Here is a 16,723-nt window from a genome sequence, read left to right on the forward strand (position 1 = left end):
ACTTTACATAGACTTGAGAGGTATGTCCTAGATTATAAAAGAAAATCATGAATTGCAGGTGTTGGGCCTATAAATTAGAATTGAAAAAAAGCAGCCAGGTTGGTCCTCTTGCTAAATTGAGAGGTTTGAATGGCAATGATGACACTAATTGTCTCAATGATGTGGCTAAATTAGCTGTTTGAGAGTGGTTTGTTATGTTACCATAGTGAGCATTGGAGACTAGTGTATCTGTGCAGAAAACATTTATTATCCAACAGGCTTGACATCTCCTTACCCAGTGAGGCAGAGTTAGTGGTGACAGTGGTTGATGTAGTGGTGTCAGTAAATGATAAAGTAGACACAGTGGATGTCACAGTAGTGTATGGTATAGTTGATGACAAACTGGATGATACAGCAGATATGATAGATGATTCAGCCCTTAATAGAGTAGATGGCATGGTGGATGTTTCCGATGAATGTACAGTAGAAGACATTGTAGATGGTACAGTAGATGACATAACAGATGGCACAATGATTGGTACAGCAGATGGTATTGTGGATGGCACAGTAGATGATAATGTGGATGGTTCAGTAGATCGTACAGAAGATGATATGCTAGATGTTACAGTAGATGACACGGAGGATGTTTCAGAGGAAGGCACAGTAGATGACATACTAGGTGATATGGTGAATGGTACAACAGGTGAAACAATCAATGGTACGGTATATAGCAAAACAGATGGTACAGTGGATGTTGTGGTGGAAGATTTAGTAGACAAAGTGGATAGCACAGTGGATCGTATACTAGATGACACATTGGATTTTTCAGTGGATTCTGATAACGTGGAAGATGATGGCACAGTAGATGACAAAATGGATGGTACAGTAGGTTTCAAAGGGGATGGTTCAGTAGATAATACAGTAGAGGATACAGTGCTGGATACATTGGATGACTTGGTAGATGATTCATGGGATGGTGATTTGATAGATGATTCATTAGATGCTAAATTAGATAATACAGTAGACTGTGCACTAGATGACTTGCTGGATGTTTTAGTAGATGATGAACTTGATAATATAGTAGATGATACAGTGGATAGTAGAGGAGATGCTATCGAAGATGGTGCACTTGGTGATTTGGTAGATGATTCATTAGATGCTAAATTAGAGAATACAGTAGATTGTGCACTAGATGACTTGCTGGATGTTTTAGTAGATGATGAAGTAGATAATATAGTAGATGATACAGTGGATAGTAGAGGAGATGCTATCGAAGATGGTGCAGTTGGAGATTTGGTACGTGATTCATTAGATGCTAAATTCGATGCTATAGTAGATTGTGCACTAGATGACTTGCTAGATATTTTAGTAGATGATGAAGCTGATAATATAGTAGATGATACAGTGGATAGTGGAGGAGATACTAACGAAGATGGTTCAGTTGGTGATTTGGTAGCTGATTCATTAGATGCAAAGTTAGATGATACAGTAGATTGTGCACTAGATGACTTGCTAGATGTTATAGTAGATGATGAAGTTAAAAATATAGTAGATAATACAGTGGATAGTAGAGGAGATGCTATTGGAGATGGTGCAGTTGTTGATTCGATACGCGATTCATTAGATGCTAAATTAGATGATACAGTAGATTGTGCACTAGATGACTTGCTAGATATTTTAGTAGATGATGAAGCTGATAATATAGTTGATGATACATTGGATAGTAGAGGAGATGCTATCGAAAATGGTGCAGTTGGTGATTTGGTACCTGATTCATTAGATGCTAAATTCGATGATATAGTAGATTGTACATTAATTGACTTGCTAGATATTTTATTAGATGATGAAGCTGATAATATAGTAGATGATACAGTGGATAGTAGAGGAGATGCTATCGAAGATGCTGCAGTTGGTGAGTTGGTACGTGATTCATTAGATGCTAAATTAGATGATACAGTAGATTGTGCACTAGATGACTTGCTAGATATTTTAGTAGATGATGAAGCTGATAATATAGTTGATGATACATTGGATAGTAGAGGAGATGCTATCGAAGATGGTGCAGTTGGTGATTTTGTACCTGATTCATTAGATGCTATATTCGATGATATAGTAGATTGTGCACTAGATGACTTGCTAGATATTTTAGTAGATGATGAAGCTGATAATATAGTAGATGATACAGTGGATAGTGGAGGAGATGCTATCGAAGATGGTGCAGTTGGTGATTTGGTACCTGATTCATTAGATACTACATTAGATGATACAGTCGACTGTGCACCTGATGACTTGCTAGATGTTATAGTAGATGATGAAGTCGATAATATGGTAGATGATATAGTGGATAGTAGAGAAGATGCTATAGAGGACGATACAGTTATTGGTACACTAGATGACATGGTGGATGTTTTAGTGGATGATGCAATAGATGATATGGTAGATACTATAGTAGATGATATAGTGGATGTTACAGATGATGCTACAGTAGACGATACATTGGATGGTACAGTAGATGATACAGTAAATGGTACAGTAGAAGATAGGGCAGTTGCTGGTGGTGAGAGATAAGATAAAGGTAAATGTGGGTGAATAATTTAGTAATAATTTGCAAATGAACCTGTCACAAACCTTATAGTGTTTATAATATTCTCAACAGTGAGATATTTTATACTTTGCAAGTTAAGAAGTTCAAACAAGGGTGTATATTTAAGCTACATACTATACAACTAATGGTTTAATAAGACAAAGATGTTTGGGGTTATTAATAACCATGCTATTAGTAGTCAGTGTGAATGAAAAATAGATGCCAAAAGAAACAATATATTTGCAAATTACAAATAAAGGAATAACATAATATCATGCACATAAGAAAAACATAAAGCACAAAAGGGTATTGTTAAAGTTATTTATGCAACATGCAGTTCCTAAACGGTCAATGAAAGAAAGAAAAAAGCAAAAGGCCATGATTACAGAGGCAGGTAGTGCAGTATTTTATTTCTGGAAAAAAGAGACTATTTCCCACAACAGATGTATTCATAGTTATTGTATCTTTTGACTCGACGGAGCATATTACAAGGTAAATGATAGCTCGGCAGATGACAGAATATTCCATTATCTAATGTGTTATCAGTTATGCTGCATTAGGCCTGATTCTCATAAGCAACAAATCACTTGTGAACATTCACACAAAACTACTTCCTACAGTAGGTTTACCAGCTTTTATAAATGTATAGGGCCAAATGGATGTATACTTTTCCTCTACCAGTGCACTGACAGTGTGCCTGAGTCCTCAGGCTTTTCAGTGGCACTGCCAAACAGTGATGCCATTAGTGCATGCCAGTTAGAAGCAATCAGATGTGGTGTTGGAAACCCTTCTGAGAGATCATTCAAGCCACTATTAGGATGACCCATTGGTCCCCAAAAGAAAGAAAAGGCAGCTTAAAGGACATCCACCATGAGGGTGTAAAGTGAAAATGTTTAGCTCTGACAGAGGGAGAGGCCTAGAGCTCCAACTAGTGAAACAGTAATATGGGTATGCCACCCATATTATTGTATCCTTGGGAACCATTAGAATCAGGAGTACCAGCTTATTCCACTAAAACAAATACTGTTTTTCCTTTTAATAATTCTGCATCAAAAGGTACAATAACTCCTCAATTTTATTGGTTAATACACATCCAGAGGCCAAAGAATTTCCTCAGCAGTAAATGAGACCTTAAAAGTGAAGATACAACAAAGGAAAAGAGCCAAGGTTCTATGCATTTTGTAAAGTCCATTTTCTTACCAGTTGTGGCAGTAGTCGATTGTTTTTGTTTAGTAGCTGACTGAGCAGCAATTGCTGGTAATAAAGGTAAGAGAAATGTAAACTTAAGTGATCTGTTCTGAAACCTGCAATGTACCCTAAGGAAGAGACCGTAACCTTGAACATCTGAAAATTAGGGAAACATACAGGCATAGTGTTCCATGGAATTCTGCGGATAGGGCTTATTTTAATGGATGTGAAGCTAATTGTGTGGTGAGCAACCCAGGTATGGACTCCAACAAAAGACAAATAATGAATTTCTGACATCACAATTAACGTTCAGGATACAACAATACCACGCAGGACATAACAGGGAAAGTGAAGGCAGACTGGCCATTATCCTCCTATATACAACTCAACAACGGTCAAATATTTATTTTTTAATGTAATTCCTATGCATGAACAATAAGAGACTATTGCCTTCTTCTGACAGTTTTTCAAGCAAGTAGTGATTTAAACTTGGAACACTACTTTCAAATTGTTACTGGACCCACAATGCACAGGGCACTGCTTACCCTAAGGGCAGTCATATGTGGTGATAAATGCCAAACATTTCCTTGCTAATAAATTCTGCAGGTAAAACACTGGCGATAAGCACAAAGGCATTTTTACACAATTGCACAATTTGAGTGTTTTTCCTGAGGCGATACTCAGTTGCATAATATTCTAATCCTTGATTTCTCTATGCCTGAACTGCTATGTTTTTATTCCTTGAAAAGTGAATTACTCTAAATTTCATTGTCCTTGTCTAGCCCACTCCTTTAGAATCTGATAATTCTACACAATCTTAACGTCCCCATACACGGTAAGATCCGCTCGCTTGGCGAGATCGCCAAGCGAGCGGATCTTCCCCCGATATCCCCACCTACGGATGGGCGATATCGGGGAGCCTGAAGTTAAAAAAAAAATAATCCAGTTGTTTGGCCCTGGGGCCAAACAACCGGATTATGTAGGCGGCAATGGGGCAGTCGGTTCGGGGACCTCATCAACGTGCCGATGCGGCCCCCGATTGGACTGAATCTTTTAACCTGGACGATCGATATCTGGACAATTTCAGGCCAAATATCGGTCGGCCAGCCCGCTCGTTTCTGCCCCTACACGGGCAGATAAGCTGCCGAGTCGGTCCAAGGGTACGATATCGGCAGCTTCTATCAGCCCGTGTATGGGGGTCTTTACTTTAGTTCTCTTTAACATAATAGCAAGTAATTAAATGTAAGTTGTACACCATTAGTAATTGATAGAAGTATATAGGATATTCAAGAATAATTAGTCGATCAGGCATGTCTATTTACAAACAAAGGAACATAACAAGTAATTAACTGGAAAAATATGCAAAATGTCTCATTTGAACATATTTAACATTGGTTTAGTGACCCTCTAGCACCACATCTGCAAGTAAGGAAGAAGCTTTTATAGTCTGCGCCAGGGAACTGTGTATGTAAAAAAATGTCTTACTAATTTATATTTAACAGGTCTATACGAAGTTATGCACAAATACATTTTGCAAATTGATAACTGTTTAAAGAATAATATTTTTGGTTCTTATATATGCAATTTTTTTTCCCAACTTTATTAGCACAGGATTACTTATCCAAAAGTCTGCTATTCATAAAGCTTCAAATTACAGGAAAGTCATCTCCCATACAGTCCATTTTAAGAAAATAATTCAAATCTTTAAAAATTATTTTCTTTTTTCTATAATAATATAACAGTACCTTGTACTTGATGGTGACTCAGCTAGTATAAAATCATATTAGTGGCAAAAGAATATCATGGGTTTACTAAATGTTTTAGAAGAATAAAGGTCTTGAGATTTACATAAAAAATAATAATCCAAAAAAACCCTGTCCCAAAGCATTGCAGATAATAGATTCCATACATGTATTCCACTAAAATATTCAAGGCATTACACAATTACTACCATACCTTACATTACATCCAGAATTATGTTAAAAATATTTCCATTTTGTAAAGTCATATTGACACATTCCCTAAATATAAAAATGCAACCCCTTTTTGACAACAGTGAGCTGTGAAAAAAAGATGCGTAAATAAACCAAGTAGACCCAGCAAAACAAGCATTGCTTATTTTCATCACTCTAATGGATTCAGTGCTCCAGAAGAATAGACAGAGGTATACTGAGTTCATTAGGACACACCTAACTGCTTTTGAAACTTATCTAGCTTCCATATAATATCTAGCCACACAAAATAAGTTTCTTGTGACATCTGGGCACAGGAATAGTCTTTTCACTCTTTGGACAGCACTAAGGTTTTCACCTATTTTCACATGTTTTTCTATTAGATTTACATCAATCCACAGTGTAGAGCTATTTTGAATGGAATCTGAATATACAGACAACTCTAACAATAGACCATAGTAATACACTACTACTTCATAAATAAAAAGCTCCAACATATTCCACAGTGCTGTACAAAAGAAGGGTGAATACATCAACATGCAACTTACTTTTCTGTTCTACTATGTCAGCTCAGTTTTACATCCATCAACCTTATATAAGCTGACAAAATTTTTACTTCCATGCCTTAAAAACTTGTTTTAATTGTTAAACAATGACGTATATGGATACATATCAATACTGTACCATTGGTCAGATTTAAGTTAGAAGAAGTTACATCTGTACCTTGACAAACGCCTCCAAGATTCTTGCAGGTAGTTGTTGCAGTAGAAGGTGTACTTGATAAAGAGGTACCTTTGGAAAGGATATCAAACATTGTAAGACTAAATACACAAGTAATTTCCAATGCATTTTTTGTATATGTATCGATATATTTGCTTCCCTATAAATGAAAGTATATTTGCGTGAAAAACATATATAGGTATATGTTATCCAGAAAGACAAAAAAAAGTCATTTCCACTAAAACCATAAAAGCCAAGTAATTAATTAAAACAGCCAATTAATTAAAACAGCCCCCTTGGGGCTGATTTATGATTGCCATTCAACTCAGAAATCATAAAGGAAACCACACATGAGTGTCAGTTAAGGTATTTTGTCCCGAGCAGGCTTTCTTAAATAAGGAAAAGTTCGCCATCTAAAAGCTTCCAAAATAAATCTGGAGGTTCAAATTCCAGAAAAACTCCTTATTCGGATAACCCCAGGTCCTGAGCATTCTGGTCCCATACTTACATAACCCGGTTTAGCAAGTATGTTTGGAAAGTGAAATGGAAAATGTACATATGCGAAATAATGAAAATGCTAAAGCAGGTATACAGCTTTTCCTAAGCGCAAGTTATATTTTCACCTCCTAGAGATATAGCACTATCTTATAGACCCGCTTAGTCATTTTAAAGTCCATATACAGTACACTCATAATAGCTCACTAGGGGTATGCGAAGAAAAATGATATAAAACTTTTCATTTGAGCAATGGCACACATGCCTTTATTTACTTGCATGTATCTACAGTGCATATCATCTTCAAAACATTGAAAATGAAACCTTATCTTTTTCATCATTCCATGGCAACTTGGCTATTTCTATTTGAGCATGTGAAGCTGCAGTTTAGAAATACCACTTGGTATTTATATTACAGTGAATTGTTCTTGTTTTCATATAGGACAGGGCAAATCTTGGTTTAAAATAAAGGAAATTCACTGTGCTCTGTGCACATATTTTCACATCCACAAATGCTTAAAGGGATCTAGAAAAGCAGGCCAAGAAATGTATTTCCTTGCTATTTAAAAATGACAAGCTTATAACTGCTGTCAGGACATGGTCCGCTGCGCTGCGCAAGTACAATAAGCCTGCCATTACATAGAGCAGTGCTGTCCAACTTCTGCAGTGCCGAGGGCCGGAATTTCTCTTGCATACATGGTGGAGGGCTGCTAATGGAAGCCAGTTTTGACCACTCCCCTTTTTAAACCACACCCATTTTATCACAATGGTGGTAGTGCAGCAAAAACCCAAATGCTTGGTCCTCACTGCGGGGATATCAACCATCATTCATATGTGAAATAATTATATTATGTCATATTAAGACACACCCTTAAATCCATATGCCTCCTCCTCCCCTGTGGATAGCACAGCAACCCCCAGCACATAATTACACACCTTAGGGACCATTTAATGGCTATTTCCAACTGCTAACAAACTCCCAGAATAAACCCCTGCTAGGTTAACCTCCCACAGGCAGCATAGTGCAGGCAGAGTATGGCACACACAGGCACTCTGCCTGCCCTATGCTGCCTGTGTGTGCCATACTCTGCCTGCCCTTCCCTGCCTGTGTGTGCCATACCCTCCCTGCCCTATGCTGCCTGTGTGTGCCATACTCTCCCAGCCCTGTGTGTGCCATACCCTCCCTGCCCTATGCTGCCTGTGCATGCCATACACACAGGCAGCATAGTCCAGGCAGTACATACAAGGTGTATGTACTGCGAGGTGGTCTGAGGTGTGAACAATGTGGGTGATTACAGCCTGAGCCTGAGGTGTGAACACTGCAGGGGGTAAACAATGCAGGGATTAAAAGGTGTGAACGGTACAGGGGATTACATTTTTAAACAATACAGGGTGGGATACAGCCTGAATCTGAGGTGAGAACCATGCAGGGGGCCAGTTAATCTCAATACTGATACCATTTAAAGCTTACACAAAGGTAAACCATCAAAGCAGCCAGACAGGTGGGGGGCCACACAGAGGGGGGTTGCAAGGCCGCCAGTCGGAGAGCACTGACAAAGAGGATTCACCCACAGGTTCTGGATTAAAGGGAAAGTTTATAATCTGCTCTGGTTTATGCATGCCAAAGAGAGGGGCAACCATGTGGTACATGTGTGGTGAATACTGTTGCAGCCTTTGCTGTGGCAAAAACTGCACAAAATGGGTGGGGCTGTGACATCAAGGGGGCAAAATAGTGATATCAGGGGCAGCTCAGTGATGCTGATGATCAGGGCGATATTGCTGAGGGGCAGAACTGTGACACTGGGGACAGGGATTGGGATAATGTTAACTAAGCAAAGAAAGAACTTGTAAACAGGGAATAAATACCCGGATATCCATTTGTGTGATTTTTTAAAATCTATTTTATACTTTTTTGTTCTGTACTAATACACGACAAATGAAGTAGGATTTATAGAGTTAGGGTACAATGTATTAGAATCTAGAAGAGAAAAATACAACATAACCAGCCAGATTCAATCCAAGGAGAAAATGATATCTCCTAATTAGATTCTAGATTTCTCTACAGACATCTATTGAGTTTTCATGAGTTAAACCACTAATTTTTCTCATTCAATTGAATTTGGCCCAATATCCACAAACATTTTATTAATTTCTGCTTATTTTATCTTTGTGGAGTAAGAAGCATATATGTACACCTGAATCTTCCAGTTTGTTTGTCCTGAGGTTCCCTATGGGGCATTCTTGCTTGTAGTAAAGGCAGTACAGGGTCAGATTTGGTGGAAACCTATCATACATGACAAATCAACATGATATTATTACAGGTATAGGACCCGTATCCAGAATGCTCGGGACCAAGGGTATTCCAGATAAGGGGTCTTTCCGAAATTTGGATCTCCATATCTTAAGTATATTAAAAACTCAATAAAACATTAGTTAAAGCCAAAAGAATTATTTTGCATCCAACAAGGATTAATTATATCACAGTTGGCATCAAATACAATGTTTTGTTTTATTACTACAGAGAGAAAGGAAATCAATTTTAAAAATCTCAATTATTTGATTAAAATGGAGTCTATGGGAGACAGGCTTTCTGTAATTTAGATCTTTCTGGATAACAGGTTTCCGGATAACGGATCCAATACCTGTACTACAGAGTGCATTCCAAAACTGTCCCCCTTCAAGTGTGTGCTTCTGTATGTAACCAAAGGGAACCCTGAATGAATGAAAAAGTTTTCCTGCTTTTAGCATGATACAGCTAAATTTGACCAATTGTTTTTTATATGTGGCCTGTTAAAGTACCCTTAGGCTGATGCCACACCAGGCGTAGGGCTGATTTTTTCGGCAAGCGGAAAAACGCTTGCCGAAAATTCAGCCCTACGCCTGCTACTTGTGCCTGCACCCGAATGAATGGAATACGCTCGGGTGCAGGCACATGTAGCCGATATCCGCACGAAAACGCGTGAGAATGCAAAGTCTCGCGTTTTCTTGCGTATATCGGCTACATGTGCCTGCACCCGAGCGTATCCCATTCATTCGGGTGCAGGCACAAGTAGCAGGCGTAGGGCTGAATTTTCGGCAAGCGTTTTTCCGCTTGCCGAAAAAATCAGCCCTACGCCTGGTGTGGCATCAGCCTAAAATGCACAGCAGGATAACAGCACAATCAAATAGTAGCAGGTGTAACACCTTTCTAGTCACTGACTGGAACACAAATTACTTTGTACCTGAGACAATCCAATTACAACACATACAGCACGGAGCTGAAAGCTAGATGGTGTAGATTTTAGTCCATCATCATACGCAAAGGGAATCCTGAATATTTTACACATATTTATGAATTGCTAAGGAATGACAGTCTGAGACACACTGGAAAGATAAGTATTGTCTGCATTTCCCTCATTGTCTATCCAGTATGTTAATAATGCCAAAGTGCTTTCATGTAGGTAAAGCTTTTGGACTGGGCCTGTATCTTAGTTATCTGCCCTGAATTGTTTTAGTATACTGAAAAGCCTTGTATAAAAAGATCTGAGCAAAAAAAATGAAATGACTTGCACTATGTTGGCATAGACACATTTAAATGGTCAACATGATCAGATATTGTTTTCTGTTTTTTTTTTTTGCGAAACTAAAGAAGAATATGCGTTACATTCCAGGGTCGTTCACTTAACTGTACACTAGGGGGCACATTTACTAACCCACGAACGGGCCGAATGCGTCCGATTGCGTTTTTTTCGTAATGATCGGTAATTTTGCGATTTTTTTCGGCGTCTTTACGATTTTTGCGTAAAAACTCGATTTTTTCGGCGTCTTTACGATTTTTGCATAAAAACGCGAGTTTTTCGGCGTCATTACGAAAGTTGCGCAAAGTCGCGATTTTTTCGTAGCGTTAAAACTTGCGCGAAACGTTGCGCCTTTTAAGTTTTAACGCTACGAAAAAAGCGCGACTTTGCGCGCAAGTGTTAACGCTATGAAAAAATCGCGACTTTGCGCAACTTTCGTAAAGACGCCGAAAAAACTCGCGTTTTTACGCAAAAATCGTAAAGACGCCGAAAAACTCACGTTTTTATGCAAAAATCATAAAGACGCCGAAAAAATCGCAAAAAATACGAAAAAGTCGCAAAATGTTCGTTTCCAAACGGAATTTTTCCAATTCGGATTCGATATCGTGTCTTAGTAAATCAGCCCCTAGATATATCTATATAACGGAGCTTCAGGTATAATGCTTTCCTTCTTTAAATACATTTGTTAAAAAAAAATCAACTTACCACAACTGAGGTCAGTTCCGGCTTTCCTTGCCCAAGATGGGATTGACCAAAAATCATTTTCCCAGTTGACAATATTTCCCTTCTGATCGCAGCTTAGGTTTGAAAGAGCCACTGATTCGAAGGCAGTGTCCCAAAGGCGGAAATTGTAAATATCCCCTTGCAGGCTAGATGTTTTATTATCGTAACAGCCTAATATTAGGCTGCCATTGCCAGGAATGTGTAAGTCCTTTGATTCTAAACAAGTTGAAGTCTGAAAGTTATTGCCGGTCTTCACACCTACTATTTGTGACCGGCTGTCCCAGGTAATGCACATCTCTTGCAATGTCTCAGTAAAAAACTCCCCAGTTACAGTTAATGAAGTCAAAGTAAGGTTAAGATGGCACTGAATACCAGAAATATACACAAAATGGCCACTTGGAGACTTTCCAAAGCTGAGAGACTCTGTTAAAGAATTCCAGTATGTAAATGCCTTCCATTCTGCTGGGCTGCTGATGAATCTCGCTGCCTCAAAGCATACCGTGAACTGGTTTAGCGTTGGCACAATAACTGTGCTCACGACAGACACAATACCCAGACTTTGGTTTTGTGGTATAGTGACTTTAAGATTTCTCAATGTTACAGGAACTGTTAAAAAAAAAAGAATTCAGTTTAAAAAATTATATTAATAATAGTCCAAAATATTTAAATTAGTTAGCAGGTAAGTCAGGAAGATTTTGAAAAATGTTGAAGAAATACAAGTTTTTAGGAAAATACTGTATATATTAGGCAAAACACTTTTTTCAAGATTAAGTAGAAAATAAATCATTTTGAACCATACCTCCACCTCTTTTAGAAATTATGTTTCCCTATTTTGCAGTATAATAAACACATTCTCCGCCCCTCATTCTGACCCAAGTTAATATGAAAATATTTCATGCTCCAACTGCGCTTTAAAGGAGTGGTTCACTTTTAGGTTAACTTTTAGTATATTATAGAATTTCCTATACTTGGTACCCCAGTAGCCAAAAACCTTTTGCTCTGTGAGGCTACAATTTTATTGTTATTGTTACTTTTTACTACTTAGCTTTCTATTTAGGCCCTCTTCATATTTCTGTCTCTTTTTCAAAACACTGCCTGGTTGCTAGGTTAAATTGGACCCTAGCAAGCAGATAACTACTGAAATTCCATATTAAGAAGCTGCTGAACAAAAAGTTAAATAATTAAAAAACTGCAAACATTAAAAATATAAATAAATAACAATTGCAAATTGTCTCAGAATAGCACTCTGTACAGTATACTAAAAGTTTAGCTTAAAGGTGCACTACACCTTTAAAGGGGTGGTTCACCTTTAATTTAACTTTTAGTATGTTATAGAATGACCAATTCTAAGAAACTTTTCAATTGGTCTTCATTATTTATTTCTTATAGTTTTTTTATTTTTTGCCTTCTTCAAACTCTTTTGAAATAGCTTTCAAATGGGGGTCAATGACCCCAGAAGCTAAAAATCTATTTCTCTGTGAGGCTACAGTTTTATTGTTATTGTTACATTTTATAACTTTTTTTCTATTTAGGCCCACTCCTATTTATATATCAGTCTCTCAATAAAACCACTCCTTGGTTGCTAAAGTAATATGGACCCTAGCAACCAGATAACTGTTATAACGCTAAGCAGGAGATTTGCTTAACAATTATTGAAATAATTAAAAAACTACAAAAAAATGTAGACAGTCTCAGAATATTACTCTCTACATCATACAGTATTGGACATATTATCCAGAATGCTCGGGACCTGGGGTTTTCTGGATAAGGGATCTTTCTGTAATTTGGATCTTCATGCCTTAAGTCTGCTAAAAATCATTTACATATTGAATAAACCCAAACAAGTTAAGTCAAAGGTGAACAACCCCTTTATGTTGCAGAATGATAGCATTGGTAGGCTTATGCCTTACATTCAATGAATCATTGTATGTATTTACTGTTAAGTAATCAAACCATGGAGTAGGCAAATATTTGTGACTGCTATTTTTTTCATCAGATACAAGCAAGTTTTCATTTAAACTGCTTTAGTTTAAGTAGCAATATAGCAGTGCTCTATTTTGGAAGATGCTCTGATATTTATTTCATTAAATGTTATTAAATGTATTTACTGCAACTGAATTAATATTGGTGGCAAAACAATCATTAAATTAAATAATTTTAGCAGACTTCAGGCATCGTGAACTAAATTATAAAAAGGAAATCAGGAAAACTCCAGATCCCAAGCATTCTGGATAATATACATGTATCTTATATTTATTACTATGCTTTCAAATTAAAAGGGTGAAACAATCCAAATATAATAAAATGTTCAAATAAACATCAAAACTTTTTTTTTTTTTTTTTTAATTGAGAATATTGAAAGATATATCCACTCTGTCTACTTTCATACGGTAACATACTTAATTGGGTTTTTTTTATGGTAAAACATGTTTTTTTACAAAATACATTTATTTATATATATACAAGTTTATAGTGCTCCCCCAGCAGAATCCTGCATTGAAACAGGTTTGGGAAAGAGCAAACAGGTTTTATTTATATTTAATTTTGAAATTTAACTGGGGCTAGACATATTCTTAGTTTTCCAGGTGCCCACGGCCATGTGCTCTGATAAACTTCAGTCATACTGCTGAGCTGCAAGTTGGAGTGATATCACCCCCCTCCCTCCCCCCCCCATCAGCGATCAGCAGAACAATGACCTGAAATGCCTACAAAGCAATATTACAACTAAAAATGACAAAACACATTTATTGTTTCAAGAATACATTTTAAATAGTAGAAATAATTATTTGCAATGTACACAGTGTAACTTAGTAAAAAAAAAAACTGCACCACAAAAATCATGATAGAATCTATTTAATTCTGCCTCCTTTCGGTCATGGTATTTATACAACATGGCTGTATAAAATAAAATTACAATATGTGTTTTTTTATTTAAATAAGCTGCTAGCCTGCAGCCTTGAACAGGTGCCTTCCGCCCAACATCACTGTGCATTGACAGGCATGGCACTGGCCTGTCAGTGCACACAAGATGTGAATTGGGGGCATGAAAAAGTGCCAAATCTGCCTTTGTGCACACTGACAAACAAATGCCATTCCTGTAAGCACATGATGATTTTGGGGACATTTTCGGGACATTTTCTCTGCTAGCATATAAACACCATGTGTGACCTATCATTATAGATGACAATTTCTGTTTTTATCTATAACATCAAACAAACTATCGGATCAGCCCAATATTGATCACAGCAAAGTGGGCATATCATTTGGCAATTTTGAGGCTTAAAAGAATCTATATTTAGAAAATAAAGTTGCTTCTACTTTTTTGCCATGTAAACATATCATTAGGGTTGTTACGTATAAAAGGGATTTCAGACCAGTGACTCTTTCATCTGGGACTAAATAGAATCAGTGGAAGACTAGAAAACAGTAGATATGTCCCCTTGTACCAAAAAAATTTAAAGCATAAAAGCAGCTATACCATTACAACAATTAAAGTAAATCAAGTATTACGGCACTACTCTTATTCACTAAACAATGTAAATATTTTTTCTTGGAGTCTATATAGTCACATGGCGTTGAGTCTATGGTGACATGGGGGGTGGGGATGTGTGCGCACTTACCATTCTTATAGGTTGCAGTGAAACCTTTCCTTTGGATACTAAAGTCACTAACAAAGGATATATTCATCATATTCCCAGTGGAGTTATATGTAAGGCCTCTTGCTGTTACACCACAATATTTGGTTGTTGTTTCTCCATTGCTTATAGAAACATAGTCATACACACAGTTCTGAGCTTCCTCAACATCAAAATCCACAAATGTGAGTTGAATGATAAATCCCTTTGGAGCCTGTATAATCCACTTGCAGTCCTGGTTGTTTGGGTATAATTGGGGATAGCAAGGCGAAGTGACATTTCCAGTAGGTGCTGTCAGGGTTAACCTGCAGACAGCACAACTTAAAACTGTTGGGCAGAAAGAAAAAGGTAAAATGTATTATTGTTAATGTTACAATCAAAGGCATTAGTTAAAACATAAACATAAAATATTGTGTATTACAGTCAAATGTAGCCTATGTTAAAAAAAATGTCTTTAAAAAAAAATAGCTTTACCTACTGCGTAAGAACATGCAAGGAAGATGCCTGTCCACACTCAACACTTGTCTCACGAATGAATCTGCTAAGGCGAAGTGTTGTATTTGGAAAACATTTGATGGCCCGATGGTTTTCAATACACAACCAGCAGACCACAAACTGTTGGGGGTGCTGGAAGAGCAAGTTCAACAAAGCAGAAGGACTGCTGACCTGATTTACACAACTGTAACCCTCAAATCATGGCACTAGCCCTCCTAAACAGCCTGGGGTAATGCTTGTTCCATTTCTAAGTGTATTTTTCATCATAACAGTACATGCCTGTGGCTAATGAAAGCAAAAACTTGCACTGGATCCATGTGGGAGCCAGAAGAAAACAAATATGAGACCATCCCCAGAACTGCTCTCCAGTCTCCGAAAAGACTTGGCTGCGGAGGGTCCTAATTACATTATAATAATATCCATAGCGCAGAAATATTCTTAAAGTATCTTCATTGGAAAGTTTTATTTGTGGGCTGAAGCTGCTTCTAATAAAGACTTTTCTTTACATATATAAAAGTCGGGCAATATGAAACACTGCAGATGTTGCTGAGCTCTATCTCCCAGAATCCGACTAACAGCAGATGGTTAGTCAAATGAGACCTGAAGCACCTGTACTTACTCAAAAACCTGTGTGTAAGATATAGCAGTGTTAAAATGCACATTTATTAGCAGTTTTGTAAACAGGACTGGATTTACACTGCTGTACATGTATTAATACATTTGCTCTGCCCCATTTAGACACCAAGGTGGAGAAATTGGTCCAAGGACACTTCTAGAATATCTGGTTCACAGCCCCCTCTTTATTGCCCTCAAACACTTATTTCCCCAGTGAACCAATGCACCTCGATCAGGCAATATGTCTCTTTGAATGTGGGATTGTGAACAAGCACTTTCATGTTGTATTTTCTGTTAATAGATTATATTATTGCACCCACAGGGCCACTTAGCAAGCCAAAACCGCAACCCCACTAAAATACCTTTCATGTAAGTTGGAACAAAAAATAATACAGAAGACCTGTGTGGGGTTTGCTTTAAACTTTGTAACAATACATTGTTTTATGCATTAAAGATATTAAACACTGGCTCATGAGTATATATACACTCTCCAATAACCCCTTTAATCTAATTTCCGTGGCTGCCTTGTCAGGGAATTAAAACAGCAACTAACACGCGGAGACAGAGTAATAATCTGACAAATATTGTTTCTGGCAAGCATAAAACGGCTTCCGTATGTTTAGAACATACAGTGCCCTGTCTCCAGAGACAATATCAGACTTTTATTCATTTTAACTAGTACCTTCAGGGAAAATAGATGACGATTTCAATCATGCACAATTATATTTTAAAAACTGACAAGAATATTATATTTCTGAGTAACACCCCAGATAAATCATT

At 37.4% G+C, this 16,723-nt stretch overlaps 1 protein-coding gene across 8 annotated transcripts in view; it reads right to left on the bottom strand.

Annotated features, from left to right (window-relative positions):
- The window catches only part of adgrg6 (adhesion G protein-coupled receptor G6), a 99,646-nt gene that overhangs the window by 51,129 nt on the left and 31,794 nt on the right, over nucleotides 1-16,723 (bottom strand). For 7 of the 8 annotated variants that reach the window (XM_031902012.1, XM_031902011.1, XM_031902015.1 and 4 more), the window contains exons 3-7: nucleotides 14,819-15,160; nucleotides 11,181-11,804; nucleotides 6,427-6,495; nucleotides 3,764-3,817; nucleotides 275-2,530 (exon numbers count right to left, since the gene is read on the bottom strand). In XM_031902012.1, the coding sequence (XP_031757872.1) occupies nucleotides 275-2,530; nucleotides 3,764-3,817; nucleotides 6,427-6,495; nucleotides 11,181-11,804; nucleotides 14,819-15,160 (3,345 nt within the window). The remainder of the gene's footprint in view (nucleotides 1-274; nucleotides 2,531-3,763; nucleotides 3,818-6,426; nucleotides 6,496-11,180; nucleotides 11,805-14,818; nucleotides 15,161-16,723) is intronic. The other variant, XM_031902010.1, reaches the window with a different exon arrangement.

The sequence above is a fragment of the Xenopus tropicalis genome, chromosome 5 (genome assembly GCF_000004195.4).
Source record: "Xenopus tropicalis strain Nigerian chromosome 5, UCB_Xtro_10.0, whole genome shotgun sequence".
NCBI lineage: Eukaryota > Metazoa > Chordata > Amphibia > Anura > Pipidae > Xenopus > Xenopus tropicalis.